Source organism: Bombina bombina, chromosome 4 (assembly GCF_027579735.1).
Source record: "Bombina bombina isolate aBomBom1 chromosome 4, aBomBom1.pri, whole genome shotgun sequence".
Classification (NCBI taxonomy): Eukaryota; Metazoa; Chordata; class Amphibia; order Anura; family Bombinatoridae; genus Bombina; species Bombina bombina.
The window spans coordinates 674136308-674156307 of NC_069502.1; the positions used below are offsets into that span (position 1 = coordinate 674136308).

The 20000-nt window shown below is 40.6% G+C and overlaps 1 protein-coding gene across 4 annotated transcripts in view; it reads left to right on the forward strand.

Moving 5' to 3' along the window:
• The window catches only part of GOPC (golgi associated PDZ and coiled-coil motif containing), an 84998-nt gene that overhangs the window by 42749 nt on the left and 22249 nt on the right, over positions 1–20000 (forward strand). For 2 of the 4 annotated variants that reach the window (XM_053710796.1, XM_053710798.1), the window contains 4 exons: positions 563–738; positions 1999–2164; positions 2708–2806; positions 4226–4390. In XM_053710796.1, the coding sequence (XP_053566771.1) occupies positions 563–738; positions 1999–2164; positions 2708–2806; positions 4226–4390 (606 nt within the window). The remainder of the gene's footprint in view (positions 1–562; positions 739–1998; positions 2165–2707; positions 2807–4225; positions 4391–20000) is intronic. The other 2 variants (XM_053710797.1, XM_053710799.1) reach the window with 1 other exon arrangement.

Consider the following 20000-nt stretch of genomic DNA (forward strand, 5'->3'; position numbering starts at 1 on the left):
TTTATAAAATTTATAAATTACAGGGAAAAAAATGTACAAAATAATAAAAGTATATTGCATTTTTTTTTAACAACACATAAAGATTTTATAATACAACCTCATGCTATTTACTATCCCTCTAACACTAAAAAAGCCATGTGACAATCGACATATGCCATTTGAAACTGGCCAAAATGGGTTTCGAAGAGGGAAAGGCTGATGAAATGGAAAAGTTAAAAAGCTGCTCAAAAAGTATTTTCAGATAGATAAGAAAATAACTACTGTTCTCTCAGTGCAAAGTATTGGAGATTGTGTTTAAACCAATGGAAAACCAATTGGTAACCAGGGTTTCTAACTGAAACGGCCTCTAAGTTGAGATCTTCTTAATCTATTTGAATGGACATGTTTGGTGAATGAAGAGGGAATTTGTTGAGGGGTAAACTATTTTTTTTCATTGGTAATTTAAATGTTACATTTCATATAAAAGAGAACCATGAACTAAATGACTGTGCATATTAACTTGAATTCCCTTCATTTACTCCCGTCTCTGAGATTAATTAATGTATTTATTCATTCACAATAGGAAAAGGAACTTGAAGCAAACAAAAAAGAAAAGGTGAAAGAAGCTCAGTTGGAAGCAGAAGTAAAATTACTCCGGAAAGAAAACGAGGCACTGAGACGGCACATTGCAGTTCTTCAGGCTGAGGTGTATGGGGCCAGACTGGCAGCCAAGTACTTGGATAAAGAGTTGGCAGGAAGGTGGGTTCCATTAATAATCATGAGCAATGTTTAATTGGAAACTGTATTGTGGTTCTTGTTAAAGGGACACTGTACCCAATTTTTTTCTTTCATGATTCAGATAGAGCATGCAATTTTAAGCAACTTTCCTATTATGAAATTTTCTTCATTCTCTTAGTATGTTTATTTGAAAAGCAAGAATGTAAGTTTAGATGCCGGCCCATTTTTGGTGAACAACCTGGGTTGTCCTTGCTGATTGGACAGCACCAATAAACAAGTGCTGTCCATGGTACTGAACCAAAAATTTGCTGGCTCCTTAGCTTAGATGCCTTCTTTTTCAAATAAAGATAGCAAGGGAACAAAGAAAAATTGATAATAGGAGTAAATTATAAAGTTGCTTAAAATTCTATGTGAATCATGAAAGAAAAAAATTGGGTTCAGTGTTCCTTTTAAGATGATTATATGAGAGCTGGAGAACCTCTTACTGGTGTAGAAGGAAGAAATACAGTTTTAAAGAGACAGGAAACGCCTTGTAATTACAAGACCTTTCTGTTGTTTTGCTTTAGAATAACATATTAACAAAGTCTAAACATTTGTAAACACATTAAGATCTTGCTTGCTGCATTTATTTTTAAATAGCCAATGTCCACCCCCCCCCCCCCACTTGCCTTATTTAGGCTTGAGTCTGTATTTGAAAAGACTAGCGCCGATCGTTCTAATAGTGCATATTTTGTTGTTTTTAAAAGCCAATTAGGGAAATATATGTAGCAGGGTTAGCCTTGATAAGTCTGCAGGGTGCGTTCTCATTTCTGAGAATTAGAAAATCCTACATTTTCACAGCTAAATTACATGAAAAGGGGGCAAATTAAATAATGAAAGTATATTGCAAAGTAGTTTTATTATGCATAATTAAACATTTTATATTGAATTCCCAATGTGTTTTCTCTCTTTGAATATGGTGGCATAGTTAGTCATTCATTCATTCATCTTCTTTTTTTTTTTTTTTTAAATACTGATTTCCATCCATATCTATTTACCCTAAACCTTTAAATGCTATAACTGTTGCATGTTTTAGATGCTTTTGTTAATTTTACTGTTCCACGTTATCTTTATTAATTGCGTTTGCCACTACAAATTAAGGAAGAAAATGCATAATTTATCTTAGCTTAGACTGTATTTACTTGCATGAATGTACATAATGTCAGCTGTTTCCCAGCTACACAAATGTATACTTTATGACTTTTAGTATTCCATTTTTTTCTTTTATTGATTAAATTCTAGAGTTCAGCAGATTCAGTTGCTGGGCCGAGACATGAAAGGGCCAGCACATGACAAACTGTGGAACCAGCTTGAGGCTGAAATTCATCTTCACCGTCACAAAACTGTCATCAGAGCGTGTCGGGGGCGAAATGACCTGAAGCGTCCGTTGCCAACACCTCCAGGACATGTAAGTGTTCTCTTTGAATTGCATTTGTAAGACGTAGCCTTTTCTAGTCCGAGAGACTTCATTGCAGAAGCTTTATTTTTCAAAGCATCAGAAATCAGATCTGCATTCTGGGATATTCTTTGTGTGCCTTCATTTAGGAAAAAGTGCCTACATATAATTACATTGCAAAAAAAAGAAAAGATTTGTACAACACTGCTTTTGTGTCCTGCTTTTATGTTAATGAAGCTCTTCGTTATTTTTTGTCATCCAGTTTTGAGTCTCTGTATATCCACAGTATTTTATGTAAAGTAGCTTTAGACAGTGGCATAAACGCATGCTTTTATGTACTCAGGGAAGCAGCTTATAAGAAATTCACTGTATTCAAAACAGTTGCAGGGACACCCTTTCAAATGGGCTGGTCTCTCTTTCTCCCCCACACTGGGAGGTTGATTTCTTCTGCCTCTTGTTTGTTTGTTTTTTATCTTTCTATAGCCAATACCGCACTATTGACGTACTTGGGGATTATGTCACTGAAAGTTAATTTAAGCACTATTTTTGTTCTAGCAGGACCCAGAATGTTTAAAGAAAAGTCAAGGAGTTGGTCCTATTAGAAAAGTTATTCTGGTTAAAGAAGACCATGAAGGGCTTGGCATATCAATCACAGTAAGTAGAAAGAGAGCTAGACCTGAATGCTTAAAGGGACATAACTAATTTATCTATATTATCAAATTTGCTATGCTCTTTTGGTATCTTTTGTTGAAGAGTGAACATAAGTAGATTCCTGGTGGCTCAGGAGTGTGCATGTGTCTTTAGCATCCTATGGTAGCTGTATTTGTAATAATGTATAACATTGCTACATATATTTTTGCAAACACAGCTGCCACAGAGAGCTAAAGACACATTTTACTATATGAGTTTAACTTTGAGATCCCTTTATCAAGATAGGATTACACATTTTTCAAGTGTCATTGTTGCTAAATACATTGCATTTGCTTAACCCCTTGACTGCCAGAGAGGGTTTATTTATATAAAAAAAAATGCGATGCAATTCATTAGCTTTAAAATCTACGCATAATTAGGATTTAATTTTTCCTTTTGTGTGCATGCAATTTTAAGCAACTTTCTAGTTTACTCCTTTTGTCAATTTTTCTTGATATCTTTATTTGACAAAGCAGGAATGTAAGCTTAGGAGCCAGCCCATGTTTGGTTCAGCACTCTGAGTAGCGGTTGCTGATTGGTGGCTTCACATCACAGAATAAAGAAAAAGTTATTATGAGGGTGGAGTTACATGATAGACCGCTCAATTGTAACTTTTACTTTATTTACTCCCGTGATGCCTGTTTTACGTGGATGCTCCAATGTGACTGCTACGTCCTACAAGTAAACAGTGAATCATGAGATTCAAAAGAATATGTGGAATGGGATTACAAACATGCGCACATAGAGGTAGCAAATCTTGACGGAGAGAAAATTTAGTGCTTGCGTTTCTTGTTAAAGCAGCTATTGGCATGCGCACTGTAGGGATTAGCTACCTCCATGTGCGCATGCTTGTAATTATGTAATGACATTTCACGCATTCTTTTGAAATGTGGAGTGCTTGGTGCTCCAGAGGTTTTGGAACTACCTTTCCCATGATGCTCAGCCAGCATATCAGCTGGCTGAGCATCATGGGAAAGGTAGTTCCAAAACCTCTGGAGCGCCAAATTTGAGGATGTCACCATGTGTGTTTTTTTTTATATTTTACTTATGCAAATTGGATTAAAAACAAATGTTAGCTTTGTTTAATTGTTTCATAAAAGAAGTTTAACTGTACAAAGTCTCTCTAATGTTTTTGACTTCATACTAAGCAAAAAAACACAAACAAATTGTGGTCATTTTAATTCCCTGCAGTTTCCACATTTTATATTTACATTATCTATTTTCTACTAATGATATATTTGTGTATATACTATATTGAGTATGTAGTGGGGCCTTTGTTTTTTGGCCTTGATGGAATTACCCACCTTTTAGTATTATTTTAACAAATCATATACTAATTCTCATACTTTTTTTTTTTTTTTTTTTTCCTCTTGTTTTTGGAAGGGTGGGAAAGAACATGGAGTTCCAATTCTGATCTCAGAAATTCATCCTGCCCAGCCTGCAGATCGATGTGGGGGGCTACATGTCGGGGATGCCATCTTAGCAGTGAATGGAATTAACTTAAGAGATGCCAAACATAAAGAAGCTGTTACTATTCTTTCACAGCAGGTAATCTTTAATACTGTTTTGTTTGTTTTTTTTAAAAGAAAAGACATTTTAAACACTGAGTAAATTAATTTCAGTCAACCAAATCCAGAAGTTCTTAGTAAAGACGATTTTTTTAATATATATTTGAAATATTACATATGTTTTTCTGTTTCATTATAATTTGTTTTTCATGTGTAACTTTTTAATGTTTGTCTTAAAGGGACATGATCAACAGCCCTATATAGAATGTGCAATGCAGTTTGAATCAAATATAATTCAAGGGGCAGGATGGAAAAAAAACAACATACATTTTTTTTAGCTGCTTAGAAAGGCAGACAACATGAGCAGTAATTCTTCTGAAAGGTTTAGTAGCAGTACATTTACATAGAAACCCAAGCTATGATGCTGACAGGAGAATTAAAGGGATGGTAAACACCTTTTATTTACAAAAAACTGTTGTTTTATTAAAGAATAACAACATAATCCCATCTAACCATTTTTAAAAACAAGTTAGCTTGTTTTGCTGCACTTGTTTTTCAATAGCAAACTCCACCCCCCACTTGTCGCATTGTCTGCAGCTGGCAAGACTAGCCACGGTTATTATATTAGTATAAAGTGTCTTTTTTGTAGAAATATATGTAGCAGGGTTAGCCTTGAAACCCTACAGTGTGTATTTCCAGCTCTGAGAATTAGAACATCTACTGTTTTTCAAAGCCAAATTATATGAAAGGTGCAAAATAAATGACCGTATACTGCAAAGTTGTTCTACTAGGCATAGCTAAATATTTTAAAAGCTCAAGGTGTTTACTGTCCCTTTAAAGGGACATGAAACCCAAAAATGTTCATTCATGATGCAAAAAGAGAATACAATTTTAAACAACTTACCAATTTACTTCTATTATCTAATTTGCTTCATTTTCTTGGTATTCTTTGTTGAATAAGCAGCATTGCATTGCTATGAACTAGTTAACACATTTGGGTGAGGCATATATGTGCAGTCACCAATCAGCAGCTCCTGAGCCTACCTAGGTATCCTTTTCCACAAAAATTACCAAAATATTAGAACAACAAAAAAATTAGATAATGGTAAAAGTAAATTGGAAAGTTGTTTAAAGTCACATGCTCTATCTGAATCATGAAAGAAAAAAAATTGTTTCATGTCCCTTTAAGTCTGAATGAGGAATGATTAAAAAACATAATGGAAATGAGACAAACTTTTACATTTTTCAGCTGCTTCTGTTTGAACTACAAGAAAAAAAAATGCATAACACAAATAATATTCTTCCTTTCCTAATAAAACATTTACACAAGTAATTGGTGGCCATGATTATGTATAGACTAAAAAAGATCTAGTTCCCTTATCTGATATTAAGACTGGAGCTCAAATTCCGTAACGTACCTAATATGCTGCAAATGCTCCTGCAGATTGCCTGAATTAACTACCTAGTACTCACTAATGGCTTAGGGCCACACAGAATCTAATTTACAGCTAGCCCTATATTGGTCACAATCAAGGAGAATAAAATGCAAGTGCTTGATAGGGTTTTCAAGTGGATTTACCATGTCAGTTTTTCAAGTGAAAATGCTTTTAAAACATTTAGAGGTATTTTGTATGTTGCTGTTTTGCAGTTCATTGTATAATTGCTGATATAGACCATAATAACAGAATAAGGAGAAAAAGAAAAGAAACACTATTGTGGCACACTAAAATCTTATAGGTGGATGAGATGATCAATCAAAGAGGGAGGGGGGCAAGACCGGAATGAATAGTTAAAACATAACTTTTAATAAAAGTATATCACATAAAAATTAATGATCGGGGTGAAGAAAAACACATAACTTTTTTTTAAAAATAGCAACATCTAAAACAAACATAGAGAACTGCCCCCTGTGTGTTAGCCTACAAATTATCCTAACACGGCATAGGTAAGGAAGGAAAACAAATATCTGTAGTGATGACTGACAAGAAATGCTCAAAGGACGTAGCTAAAGGGGCTAAAATAGCAACAAAATACAGTCTGGAAAAAATAGATCAGTTTATATAAGCAGTTTAAATAGATCAGTTTATATCACAACCAAAGCGGTTGTGGATTAACAATTAATACCACTAGTACTATAATAGGGTTGAGCAATTTAATACTAAATCATTACAAAAAGCAATAAGGTGCAGCCTAGGGGAGTAAAGTTTATATCACAACCAAAAGCGGTTGTAAGTTACCAATTAATACCGTTACATTTTTGTTAAAGGCTAGCCTTCACAGCCAAAGCGGCTGTGGGTTACCAATTAATACCACTAGTACTATGATAAGGCTAAGCAGATAGATGCTGAGCCATTACAAAAGCAATAAGGTACAACCTAGGGGAATAAAATTCACACCCAAAAGCTGTTGTGAATTACCAATTAAAACCGTTAGTTTGGGTTAAAGGCTGACCAGAGTTAAGCAAAAGCAAGAAAAAATAATAAAAAAAATTGTTTTTAAAAGAAATTTTTGTAGAGGTAATAAAGGTACAGCCTAGGAGAGTAAACTCAAATTATATCACAGCCAAAACAGTTGTGAATTACCAATTAATACCGTTAGAACCTAAAGCTGTCAGGTTAAGCTAAAAAAATAAAAATAAAAAACATATAATCATAAAGAAAAGAAACAAATAGGTACAGCCCAAGACAAAATTATTTAGAGCTGACCAGGGGAAGGCTACGTTTAAACAAAAAGAGCAGGCATAGTAAGACAAATATAGTAAGCCGTTCTGCAAAATAATTGCGGTGGTTAGGAGAGAAACTATATACACACACACATACAGGGAGCAGTGCGAACACCTGACGCGCGTTTCGTGACTTCTTTATCAAAGGCACCGGTCGTTAGCCACCTCAGTTCCTTTATATAAGTCATAGCCAATCAGAATGCGAGGGAGGATATTCTGATAAATGGGATAGGTTAGTGTAGAGGGGGGGTGTCACCAATCACACACTAGGACTCGCACACGCCCCTTCTCGCTCTGTCTGAGCGGAAAGATGTTATTCACAATACAAAAAGGATTGTCACATCTTGTATATATGAGTGTTACGCAGAGAAAAAAGAAAGCAAAACGTACATAAATCACTACGATCTATTATTGTCAATTCTACTAAGCATATAATTTTCGTTGAAAACATCAATTAATGCAGATTTGTATCATGTATTTTACACAAAGGGAAAGAGAAAAGACGATGGGAGAAGAAAATAAAATAAAACTTAAATTTACATTATTCATTTGAAATCGATAATCAAACAAACAGGTGCCAGACTAATTTAATGGATGATCTGCATAGTGTGTCCATATGAGATCCCATTTTATATATATATATATAGTTGCAAATAGATATACACAGTAACATTTATAGTATACTACTTGTATATTTATAACTATTGAATAAAGGCTAATGCATATCATCCCCTAGAGAAGACATAGATAAAAAGGAGGAAACCTATTAGATTAAGAATCCCAGAAAAGGTATTGGCTTATCAAATCCTATTATCTAACATAAATAATAGTAACTACTATTTTCTATCAGGTAACAAAAAATATATATAATTGGAATAACAAAGTCATGAATTTTACAAAAAAGCACTGTAGTTGATCTGTTCGTTCATCCCTTTTGGGGACATGCATTGTAGCCAGAAAATCCATCTAGTTTCTGCTTTCAGAAGTTCATTCTCAATGTTACTTCCACGTATCCCTAACTTAATCCTTTTTAGTACCGAACATCGCAAATCGGGTTTGGCATCATGATATTCTAGGAAATGTCTCACGACAGCTGTCAATTTTTTGCCTTTTTCCTTGTCTTTGCATGCATTTCGAATGTTGCAAATATGTTCACCAAGTCTGGTTCTGAGTTCCCTTGAGGACATCCCAATGTATCTTTTGGAACATTTGCATTCAATACAATATATTATGTTTTGGGTTTTACAGTTGTACAGGTCTGTCATATATCTCTTTCCACAGGGAAATATGTCCATTTCTCTTGTAAGGTGTATCCAGTCCACGGGTTCATCCTTTACTTGTGGGATATTCTCCTTCCCCCCAACAGGAAGTGGCAAAGAGAGCACACAGCAGAGCTGTCCATATAGCTCCCCCTCTAGCTCCACCCCCCAGTCATTCTCTTTGCCGGCTCTAAGCAATCGGAAGGGTAAAGTGAATGTGGTGTTAGAATTGTAGTTTTTATTTTCTACAAACAAAAGTTTGTTATTTTAAATGGTACCGGTGTGTACTATTTACTCTCTAGCAGAAAGGAGATGAAGATTTCTGCAGGGAGGAAGATGATTTTAGCATGTTGTAACTAAAATCCACTGCTGTTCCCACAAAGGACTGAGGAGTAAAAGAAAACTTCAGTTGGGGGGAACGGTTTGCAGGTTAGGCTGCAATAAGGTATGTTCAGTCATTTATTTCTAGACAAGACTGTGATAATGCTAGAAAAGACTGATGAGATCCCCATGAGGGAAGGGTAAGCTGTATTCAGAGACTAAGTATGGAATTGCAAGCTTACATAACAGGGCTAATTTATGCTGGTTGACACTACTTAATGGCAAACGGTTTTTATTGAAAAATATAGTTTTTTGAGACACTTTGAAGGTTCCTTTGGGTTTCTTTCAGGGGTTGTTACCCACATGGCTATTATTAAAACACTTAGGAGTGTTTCTTTAGGCCTCACAGCACCGGAGTAAGGTGGGAGGGGCCTAATTTCGCGCCTCAGATGCGCAGTTATATTTGACTAGAACTTCAGGCTGTTTCACATGGAGGGTCCAGCTGCAGTTTGAGGCCCTATAAGAAGCTTTTTCCCCACAAATCTGGTTCCTAAGGGAAGGTAGGGCCACAGCAGAGCTGTGGCTAGGTGCTGAAGTTGTTTTAACCGTTTTGTTGGCTTACTGTCGATCCGGTTTGGGCATTAAGGGGTTAATCGTTTTTTATTGCTACTGGTGCAATCTTTCTAATGCTTTAGGTACAAAATTGTGTGCCTTTTTTATCTCTTAAAGGCACAGTAACGTTTTTTTCAAAGTGTGTTTTTACTTGATTAAAGTGATTTCTAAGCCTGTTTGTTTTACTACTAGTCTGTTAAACATGTCTGACACCAAGGAAAATCCTTGTTCAATGTATTTAGAAGCCATGGTGGAACCCCCTCTCAGAATGTGTCCCACTTGTACTGATATGTCTATACACTTTAAAGAACATATTGTTGCACTTAAAAATGTGGCCCAAGATGATTCTGAGACAGAAGGTAATGAGGTTAGCCCGTTAACCTCTCCCCAAGTGTCACAACCAGTTATGCCCGCTCAAGCGACGCCTAGCACCTCTAGTGCGTCTAACTCTTTTACCTTGCAAGACTTGGCGGCAGTTATGGATAATACCCTCTCAGTGTTTTTATCTAAACTGCCCGTGTTGCCTGCAAAGCGTGATAGCTCGGTTTTAAGAACAGATTCTGAGCATTCTGACGCTTTAGTAGCCGTATCCGATATACACTCACAACGCTCTGAAATGGGGACGAGGGATGTGCTGTCTGAGGGAGAAATTTCCGATTCGGGAAAGGTTGCTCCTCAGACAGACTCAGATACGTTGGCTTTTAAATTTAAACTAGAACACCTCCGCTTATTGCTCAAGGAGGTATTAGTTACTCTGGATGACTGCGACCCTAGGGTGGTTCCAGAGAAATTGTGTAAAATGGACAAGTACCTAGAAGTTCCTGTTTACACTGATGTGTTCCTGGTCCCTAAGAGGATTGCGGATATCGTTACTAGGGAGTGGGATAAACCAGGTATTCCCTTCGTTCCCCCTCCTGTTTTTAAGAAAATGTTCCCCATATCTAACCCCATGCGGGACTCGTGGCAGACGGTCCCTAAGGTGGAGGGGGCTGTTTCTTCACTTGCTAAACGCACAACTATACCAATCGAAGACAGTTGTGCTTTTAAAGACCCTATGGATAAAAAATTAGAGGGTTTACTTAAGAAAAATTTTGTTCAACAAGGTTTTCTTCTCCAACCTATTGCGTGCATTGTTCCTGTAACCACTGCAGCTGCTTTCTGGTTCGAGGCGCTGGAAGATGCGCTCCAGACGGAGACCTCATATGAGGACATTATGGACAGAATTAAGGCTCTTAAGCTGGCTAATTCTTTTATCACAGATGCCGCTTTCCAACTAGCTATGTTAGCGGCAAAAAATTCAGGTTTCGCCATTTTAGCGCGCAGGGCGTTATGGCTAAAGTCCTGGTCGGCCGATGTGTCGTCAAAATCCAAACTATTGAACATCCCTTTCAAAGGAAAGACCCTCTTCAGGCCTGAATTGAAAGAGATTATTTCAGAAATCACTGGGGGAAAAGGCCATGCTCTCCCCCAGGACAAGTCCTTCAAGACGAAGAACAAACAAAATAATTTTCGTTCCTTTCGGAATTTCAGGAGCGGTCTTGCTTCATCCTCCCCTGCTGCAAAGCAAGAGGGTAACACTTCACAACTCAAGGCAGCCTGGAAACTTTACCAGGGCTGGAACAAGGGTAAACAGGCCAAGAAGCCGGGACCGGGACCGGATCTAGTAGGGGGCGGACTCTCTCTCTTCGCTCAGACCTGGGCAAGAGACGTACACGATCCCTGGGCCTTAGAGATTGTATCCCAGGGATATCTTCTAGAAATCAAGGACTTCCCTCCAAGGGGAAGGTTCCATATTTCTCGTCTGTCTACAGACATGACAAAGAAAGAGGCATTCTTACCCTGTGTAGAAGACCTACATACAATGGGAGTGATCCACCCAGTTCCAATTGCGGAACAAGGGCTGGGGTTTTACTCAAACCTGTTTGTGGTTCCCAAAAAAGAAGGAACTTTCAGACCAATCCTGGATCTCAAAATTCTAAACAAATTCCTCAGAGTCCCATCGGAGACCATTCGGACAATCTTACCAATGATCCAGGAGGGTCAATATATGACTACCGTGGATCTAAAGGATGCATATCTACACATTCCTATCCACAAAGATCATCACCAGTTTCTCAGGTTCGCCTTTCTGGACAAGCATTATCAGTTTGTGGCTGTTCCTTTCGGGTTGGCCACTGCTCCCAGAATTTTCACAAAGGTGCTAGGGTCCCTCCTGGCGGTGCTAAGACCGCGGGGCATAGTAGTGGCGCCTTATCTAGACGACATCTTAATTCAGGCGTCGACTTTCCAAAGAGCCCAGTCTCACACGGAAATTTTAGTGGCCTTTCTGAGGTCTCACGGGTGGAAGGTGAACATCAAAAAGAGTTCTCTCTCTCCCCTCACAAGAGTTCCCTTCCTAGGAACCCTAATAGACTCGGTAGAAATGAAAATATTTCTGACGAGCTCTTCATTCCATTCCTCGGCCAGCTGTAGCTCAGTGCATGGAGACAATCGGACTAATGGTAGCAGCAATGGACATAGTCCCTTTTGCACGGATACACCTCAGACCACTGCAACTGTGGAATGGGGGTTATGCAGATTTGTCTCCTCAAATACAGTTGGACCAGGGGACCAGAGATTCTCTTCTCTGGTGGTTGTCTCAGGATCACCTGTCTTAGGGAATGTGTTTCCACAGACCAGAGTGGATCATCGTAACGACCGACGCCAGTCTGTTGGGCTGGGGTGCAGTCTGGGACTCCCTGAAAGCTCAGGGCTTATGGTCTCGGGTAGAAGCTCTTCTCACGATAAAAATTCTGGAACTGAGGGCGATATTCAACGCGCTTCAGGCATGGCCTCAGATAGCTGCGGCCAAATTCATCAGATTTGAGTCGGACAACATCACGACTGTAGCTTACGTCAATCATCAAGGGGGAACAAGGAGTTCCTTAGCAATGACGGAAGTAACCAAAATAATCAGGTGGGCGGAGGATCACTCCTGCCATCTCTCAGCAATTCACATCCCAGGAGTAGACAACTGGGAGGCCGATTTTCTAAGTCGCCAGACTTTTCACCCAAGGGAATTTGAACTCCACCCGGAGGTATTTGCCCAGCTGACTCAGCTATGGGGCACTCCAGAATTGGATCTGATGGCGTCCCGTCAGAACACCAAACTTCCTATTTACGGGTCCAGGTCCCGGGATCCCCAGGCGGTGCTGATAGATGCTCTAGCAGCGCCTTGGTCCTTCAATCTGGCCTATGTTTTTCCACTGTTTCCTCTCCTCCCGCGTCTGGTTGCCAGAATCAAGCAGGAGAGGGCTTTGGTGATTCTAATAGCGCCTGCGTGGCCACGCAGGACCTGGTATGCAGACCTAGTGGAGATGTGCCACCATGGACACTACCAATGAAGCAGGACCTTCTAATACAAGGTCCTTTCAAACATCCAAATCTAATTTCTCTGCGTCTGACTGCTTGGAGATTGAGCGCCTAATTCTATCAAAGCGTGGTTTCTCTGAGTTGGTTATTGATACCCTGATTCAGGCTAAAAAGCCTGTCACCAGGAAAATCTATCATAAGATTTGGCGAAAATATCTTTTCTCCAACATAGGTGTGTCCGGTCCACGGCGTCATCCTTACTTGTGGGATATTCTCCTCCCCAACAGGAAATGGCAAAGAGCCCAGCAAAGCTGGTCACATGATCCCTCCTAGGCTCCGCCTACCCCAGTCATTCTCTTTGCCGTTGTACAGGCAACATCTCCACGGAGATGGCTTAGAGATTTTTAGTGTTTAACTGTAGTTTTTCATTATTCAATCAAGAGTTTGTTATTTTAAAATAGTGCTGGTACGTACTATTTACTCAGAAACAGAAAAGAGATGAAGAATTCTGTTTGTATGAGGAAAATGATTTTAGCAACCGTAACTAAAATCCATGGCTGTTCCACACAGGACTGTTGAGAGCAATTAACTTCAGTTGGGGGAACAGTTTGCAGTCTCTTGCTGCTTGAGGTATGACACATTCTAACAAGACGATGTAATGCTGGAAGCTGTCATTTTCCCTATGGGATCCGGTAAGCCATGTTTATTACGATTGTAAATAAGGGCTTCACAAGGGCTTATTTAAACTGTAGACTTTTTTTGGGCTAAATCGATTGATATTAACACTTATTTAGCCTTGAGGAATCATTTATTCTGGGTATTTTGATTTAATAATATCGGCAGGCACTGTTTTAGACACCTTATTCTTTAGGGGCTTTCCCAAAGCATAGGCAGAGTCTCATTTTCGCGCCGGTGTTGCGCACTTGTTTTTGAGAGGCATGGCATGCAGTCGCATGTGAGAGGAGCTCTGATACTTATAAAAGACTTCTGAAGGCGTCATTTGGTATCGTATTCCCCTTTGGGTTTGGTTGGGTCTCAGCAAAGCAGATACCAGGGACTGTAAAGGGGTTTAAAGCTTAAAACGGCTCCGGTTCCGTTATTTTAAGGGTTAAAGCTTCCAAAATTGGTGTGCAATATTTTCAAGGCTTTAAGACGCTGTGGTGAAAATTTGGTGAATTTTGAACAATTCCTTCATGTTTTTTCGCAATTGCAGTAATAAAGTGTGTTCAGTTTAAAATTTAAAGTGACAGTAACGGTTTTATTTTAAAACGTTTTTTGTACTTTCTGATCAAGTTTATGCCTGTTTAACATGTCTGAACTACCAGATAGACTGTGTTCTGAATGTGGGGAAGCCAGAATTCCTATTCATTTAAATAAATGTGATTTATGTGATAATGACAATGATGCCCAAGATGATTCCTCAAGTGAGGGGAGTAAGCATGGTACTGCATCATTCCCTCCTTCGTCTACACGAGTCTTGCCCACTCAGGAGGCCCCTAGTACATCTAGCGCGCCAATACTCCTTACTATGCAACAATTAACGGCTGTAATGGATAATTCTGTCAAAAACATTTTAGCCAAAATGAACCCTTGTCAGCGTAAGCGTGGCTGCTCTGTTTTAGTTACTGAAGAGCATGACGACGCTGATATTAATATCTCTGAAGGGCCCCTAACCCAATCTGAGGGGGCCAGGGAGGTTTTGTCTGAGGGAGAAATTACTGATTTAGGGAACATTTCTCAGCAGGCTGAATCTGATGTGATTACATTTAAATTTAAATTGGAACATCTCCGCATTTTGCTTAAGGAGGTATTATCCACTCTGGATGATTGTGAAAATTTAGTCATCCCAGAGAAACTATGTAAAATGGACAAGTTCCTAGAGGTGCCGGGGCTCCCAGAAGCTTTTCCTATACCCAAGCGGGTGGCGGACATTGTTAATAAAGAATGGGAAAGGCCCGGTATTCCTTTCGTCCCTCCCCCCATATTTAAAAAATTGTTTCCTATGGTCGACCCCAGAAAGGACTTATGGCAGTCAGTCCCCAAGGTCGAGGGAGCGGTTTCTACTTTAAACAAACGCACCACTATTCCCATAGAGGATAGTTGTGCTTTCAAAGATCCTATGGATAAAAAATTAGAAGGTTTGCTTAAAAAGATGTTTGTTCAGCAGGGTTACCTTCTACAACCCATTTCATGCATTGTCCCTGTCACTACAGCCGCATATTTCTGGTTTGATGAACTGCTTAAGGTGCTCGATAGTGACTCTCCTCCTTATGAGGAGATTATGGACAGAATCAATGCTCTCAAATTGGCTAATTCTTTCACTCTAGACGCCTCTTTGCAATTGGCTAAGTTAGCGGCTAAGAACTCTGGGTTTGCTATTGTGGCGCGCAGAGCGCTTTGGTTGAAATCTTGGTCGGCTGATGCGTCTTCCAAGAACAAGCTACTAAACATTCCTTTCAAGGGGAAAACGCTGTTTGGTCCTGACTTGAAAGAGATTATCTCTGATATCACTGGGGGTAAGGGCCACGCCCTTCCTCAGGATCGGCCCTTCAAGGCAAAAAATAGACCTAATTTTCGTCCCTTTCGTAAAAACGGACCAGCCCAAGGTGTTACGTCCTCTAAGCAAGAGGGTAATACTTCTCAGGCCAAGCCAGCTTGGAGACCAATGCAAGGCTGGAACAAGGGAAAGCAGGCCAAGAAACCTGCCACTGCTACCAAGAAAGCATGAAATATTGGCCCCCGATCCGGGACCGGATCTGGTGGGGGGCAGACTCTCTCTCTTCGCTCAGGCTTGGGCAAGAGATGTTCTGGATCCTTGGGCGCTAGAAATAGTCTCCCAGGGTTATCTTCTGGAATTCAAGGGACTTCCCCCAAGGGGGAGGTTCCACAAGTCGCAGTTGTCTTCAGACCACATAAAAAGACAGGCGTTCTTACATTGTGTAGAAGACCTGTTAAAAATGGGAGTGATTCATCCTGTTCCATTAAGAGAACAAGGGATGGGGTTCTACTCCAATCTGTTCATAGTTCCCAAAAAAGAGGGAACGTTCAGACCAATCCTAGATCTCAAGATCTTAAACAAATTTCTCAAGGTCCCATCGTTCAAGATGGAAACCATTCGAACTATCCTTCCTTCCATCCAGGAAGGTCAATTTATGACCACGGTGGATTTAAAGGATGCGTATCTACATATTCCTATCCACAAGGAACATCATCGGTTCCTAAGGTTTGCATTCCTGGACAAACATTACCAGTTCGTGGCGCTTCCTTTCGGATTAGCCACTGCTCCAAGGATTTTCACAAAGGTACTAGGGTCCCTTCTAGCGGTGCTAAGACCAAGGGGCATTGCAGTAGTACCTTACCTGGACGACATTCTGATTCAAGCGTCGTCCCTTCCTCAAGCAAAGGCTCACACGGACATTGTCCTGGCCTTTCTCAGATCTCACGGCTGGAAAGTGAACGTGGAAAAGAGTTCTCTATCCCCGTCAACAAGGGTTCCCTTCTTGGGAACAATTATAGACTCCTTAGAAATGAGGATCTTTCTAACAGAGGCCAGAAAAACAAAGCTTCTGGACTCTTGTCGGATACTTCATTCCGTTCCTCTTCCTTCCATAGCTCAGTGCATGGAAGTGATCGGGTTGATGGTGGCGGCGATGGACATAGTTCCTTTTGCGCGCATTCATCTAAGACCATTACAACTGTGCATGCTCAGTCAGTGGAATGGGGACTATACAGACTTGTCTCCGAAGATACAAGTAAATCAGAGGACCAGAGACTCACTCCGTTGGTGGCTGTCCCTGGACAATCTGTCTCAAGGGATGATGTTCCACAGACCAGAGTGGGTCATTGTCACGACCGACGCCAGTCTGATAGGCTGGGGCGCGGTCTGGGGATCCCTGAAAGCTCAGGGTCTTTGGTCTCGGGAAGAATCTCTTCTACCGATAAATATTCTGGAACTGAGAGCGATATTCAATGCGCTCCAGGCCTGGCCCCAGCTTGCGAGGACCAGGTTCATACGGTTTCAATCAGACAACATGACGACTGTTGCGTACATCAACCATCAGGGGGGAACAAGGAGTTCCCTAGCGATGGAAGAAGTAACCAAAATTATTCTTTGGGCGGAGTCTCACTCCTGCCACCTGTCTGCTATCCACATCCCAGGAGTGGAAAATTGGGAAGCGGATTTTCTGAGTCGTCAGACATTGCATCCGGGGGAGTGGGAACTCCATCCGGAAATCTTTGCCCAAGTCACTCACCTGTGGGGCATTCCAGACATGGATCTGATGGCCTCTCGTCAGAACTTCAAAGTTCCTTGCTACGGGGCCAGATCCAGGGATCCCAAGGCGGCTCTAGTGGATGCACTAGTAGCACCTTGGACCTTCAAACTAGCTTATGTGTTCCCGCCATTTCCTCTCATCCCCAGGCTGATAGCCAGGATCAAGCAGGAGAGGGCGTCGGTGATCTTGATAGCTCCTGCGTGGCCACGCAGGACTTGGTATGCAGATCTGGTGAATATGTCATCGGCTCCACCTTGGAAGCTACCTTTGAGACGAGACCTTCTTGTTCAGGGTCCGTTCGAACATCCGAATCTGGTTTCACTCCAGCTGACTGCTTGGAGATTGAACGCTTGATTTTATCGAAGCGAGGATTCTCAGATTCTGTGATCGATACTCTTGTTCAGGCCAGAAAGCCTGTGACTAGAAAGATTTACCACAAAATTTGGAAAAAATATATCTGTTGGTGTGAATCTAAAGGATTCCCTTGGGACAAGGTTAAGATTCCTAGGATTCTATCCTTCCTTCAAGAAGGATTGGAAAAAGGATTATCTGCAAGTTCCCTGAAGGGACAGATTTCTGCCTTGTCGGTATTACTTCACAAAAAGCTGGCAGCTGTGCCAGATGTTCAAGCCTTTGTTCAGGCTCTGGTTAGAATCAAGCCTGTTTACAAACCTTTGACTCCTCCTTGGAGTCTCAATTTAGTTCTTTCAGTTCTTCAGGGGGTTCCGTTTGAACCTTTACATTCCGTTGATATTAAGTTATTATCTTGGAAAGTTTTGTTTTTAGTTGCGATTTCTTCTGCTAGAAGAGTCTCAGAATTATCTGCTCTGCAGTGTTCTCCTCCTTATCTGGTGTTCCATGCAGATAAGGTGGTTTTACGTACTAAACCTGGTTTTCTTCCAAAAGTTGTTTCTAACAAAAACATTAACCAGGAGATTATCGTACCTTCTCTGTGTCCAAAACCAGTTTCAAAGAAGGAACGTTTGTTGCACAATTTGGATGTTGTTCGCGCTCTAAAATTCTATTTAGATGCTACAAAGGATTTTAGACAAACATCTTCCTTGTTTGTTGTTTATTCAGGTAAAAGGAGAGGTCAAAAAGCAACTTCTACCTCTCTCTCTTTTTGGATTAAAAGCATCATCAGATTGGCTTACGAGACTGCCGGACGGCAGCCTCCCGAAAGAATCACAGCTCATTCCACTAGGGCTGTGGCTTCCACATGGGCCTTCAAGAACGAGGCTTCTGTTGATCAGATATGTAGGGCAGCGACTTGGTCTTCACTGCACACTTTTACCAAATTTTACAAGTTTGATACTTTTGCTTCTTCTGAGGCTATTTTTGGGAGAAAGGTTTTGCAAGCCGTGGTGCCTTCCATTTAGGTGACCTGATTTGCTCCCTCCCTTCATCCGTGTCCTAAAGCTTTGGTATTGGTTCCCACAAGTAAGGATGACGCCGTGGACCGGACACACCTATGTTGGAGAAAACAGAATTTATGTTTACCTGATAAATTTCTTTCTCCAACGGTGTGTCCGGTCCACGGCCCGCCCTGGTTTTTTTAATCAGGTCTGATATTTTATTTTCTTTAACTACAGTCACCACGGTACCATATGGTTTCTCCTATGCAAATATTCCTCCTTAACGTCGGTCGAATGACTGGGGTAGGCGGAGCCTAGGAGGGATCATGTGACCAGCTTTGCTGGGCTCTTTGCCATTTCCTGTTGGGGAGGAGAATATCCCACAAGTAAGGATGACGCCGTGGACCGGACACACCGTTGGAGAAAGAAATTTATCAGGTAAACATAAATTCTGTTTTTTGGTGCGAATCCAAGGGTTACTCATGGAGTAAGGTTAGGATTCCCAGGATTTTGTCCTTTCTCCAAGATGGATTGGAGAAAGGATTATCAGCTAGTTTCTTAAAGGGACAGATATCTGCTTTGTCTATTCTTTTTCACAAACGTCTGGCAGAGTTACCAGGCTTTAGTCAGAATCAAGCCTGTTTATAGACCTGTGGCTCCGCCATGGAGTCTGAATTTAGTTCTTTCAGTTTTGCAAGGGGTTCCGTTTGAACCTTTACATTCCATAGATATTAAGCTTTTATCTTGGAAAGTTTTGTTTTTGGTAGCTATCTCTTCTGCTCGAAGAGTTTCAGAGTTATCTGCCTTACAGTGTGATTCACATTACCTGGTGTTCCATGCAGATAAGGTAGTTTTACCTACCAAACCCGGTTTTCTTCCTAAGGTTGTGTCTAATAACAATATTAACCAGGAAATTGTTGTTCCTTCTCTGTGTCCTAATCCTTCGTCGAAGAAGGAACGTCTGTTACACAATCTTGATGTGGTTCGTGCTTTAAAGTTCTTTTTACAAGCAACTAAGGATTTCAGACAAACAACTTCTTTGTTTGTTATCTATTCTGGTAAGAGGAGAGGTCAGAAGGCGACCGCTACCTCTTTCCTTTTGGCTGAAAAGCATCATCCGTTTGGCCTATGAGACTGCTGGCCAGCAGCCTCCTGAAACGATTACTGCTCATTCTACCAGAGCAGTGGCTTCCACGTGGGCTTTTAAAAATGAGGCTTCTGTTGAACAGATTTGTAAGGCAGCGACTTGGTCTTCGCTGCATACTTTTTCCAAATTTTACAAATTCGATACTTTTGCTTCTTCGGAGGCTATTTTTGGGAGAAAGGTTCTACAAGCAGTGGTGCCTTCCGTTTAAGGTACCTGTCTTGTTCCCTCCCTTCATCCGTGTCCTAAAGCTTTGGTATTGGTATCCCACAAGTAAAGGATGAACCCGTTGACTGGATACACCTTACAAGAGAGAACAGAATTTATGCTTACCTGATAAATTACTTTCTCTTGTGGTGTATCCAGTCCACGGCCCGCCCTGGCTATTAAGTCAGGTAGATTTTTTTTGTTTAAACTACAGTCACCACTGCACCCTATGGTTTCTCCTTTTTCTTCCTAACCTTCGGTCGAATGACTGGGGGGTGGAGCTAGAGGGGGAGCTATATGGACAGCTCTGCTGTGTGCTCTCTTTGCCACTTCCTGTAGGGAAGGAGAATATCCCACAAGTAAAGGATGAACCCGTGGACTGGATACACCACAAGAGAAAGTAAT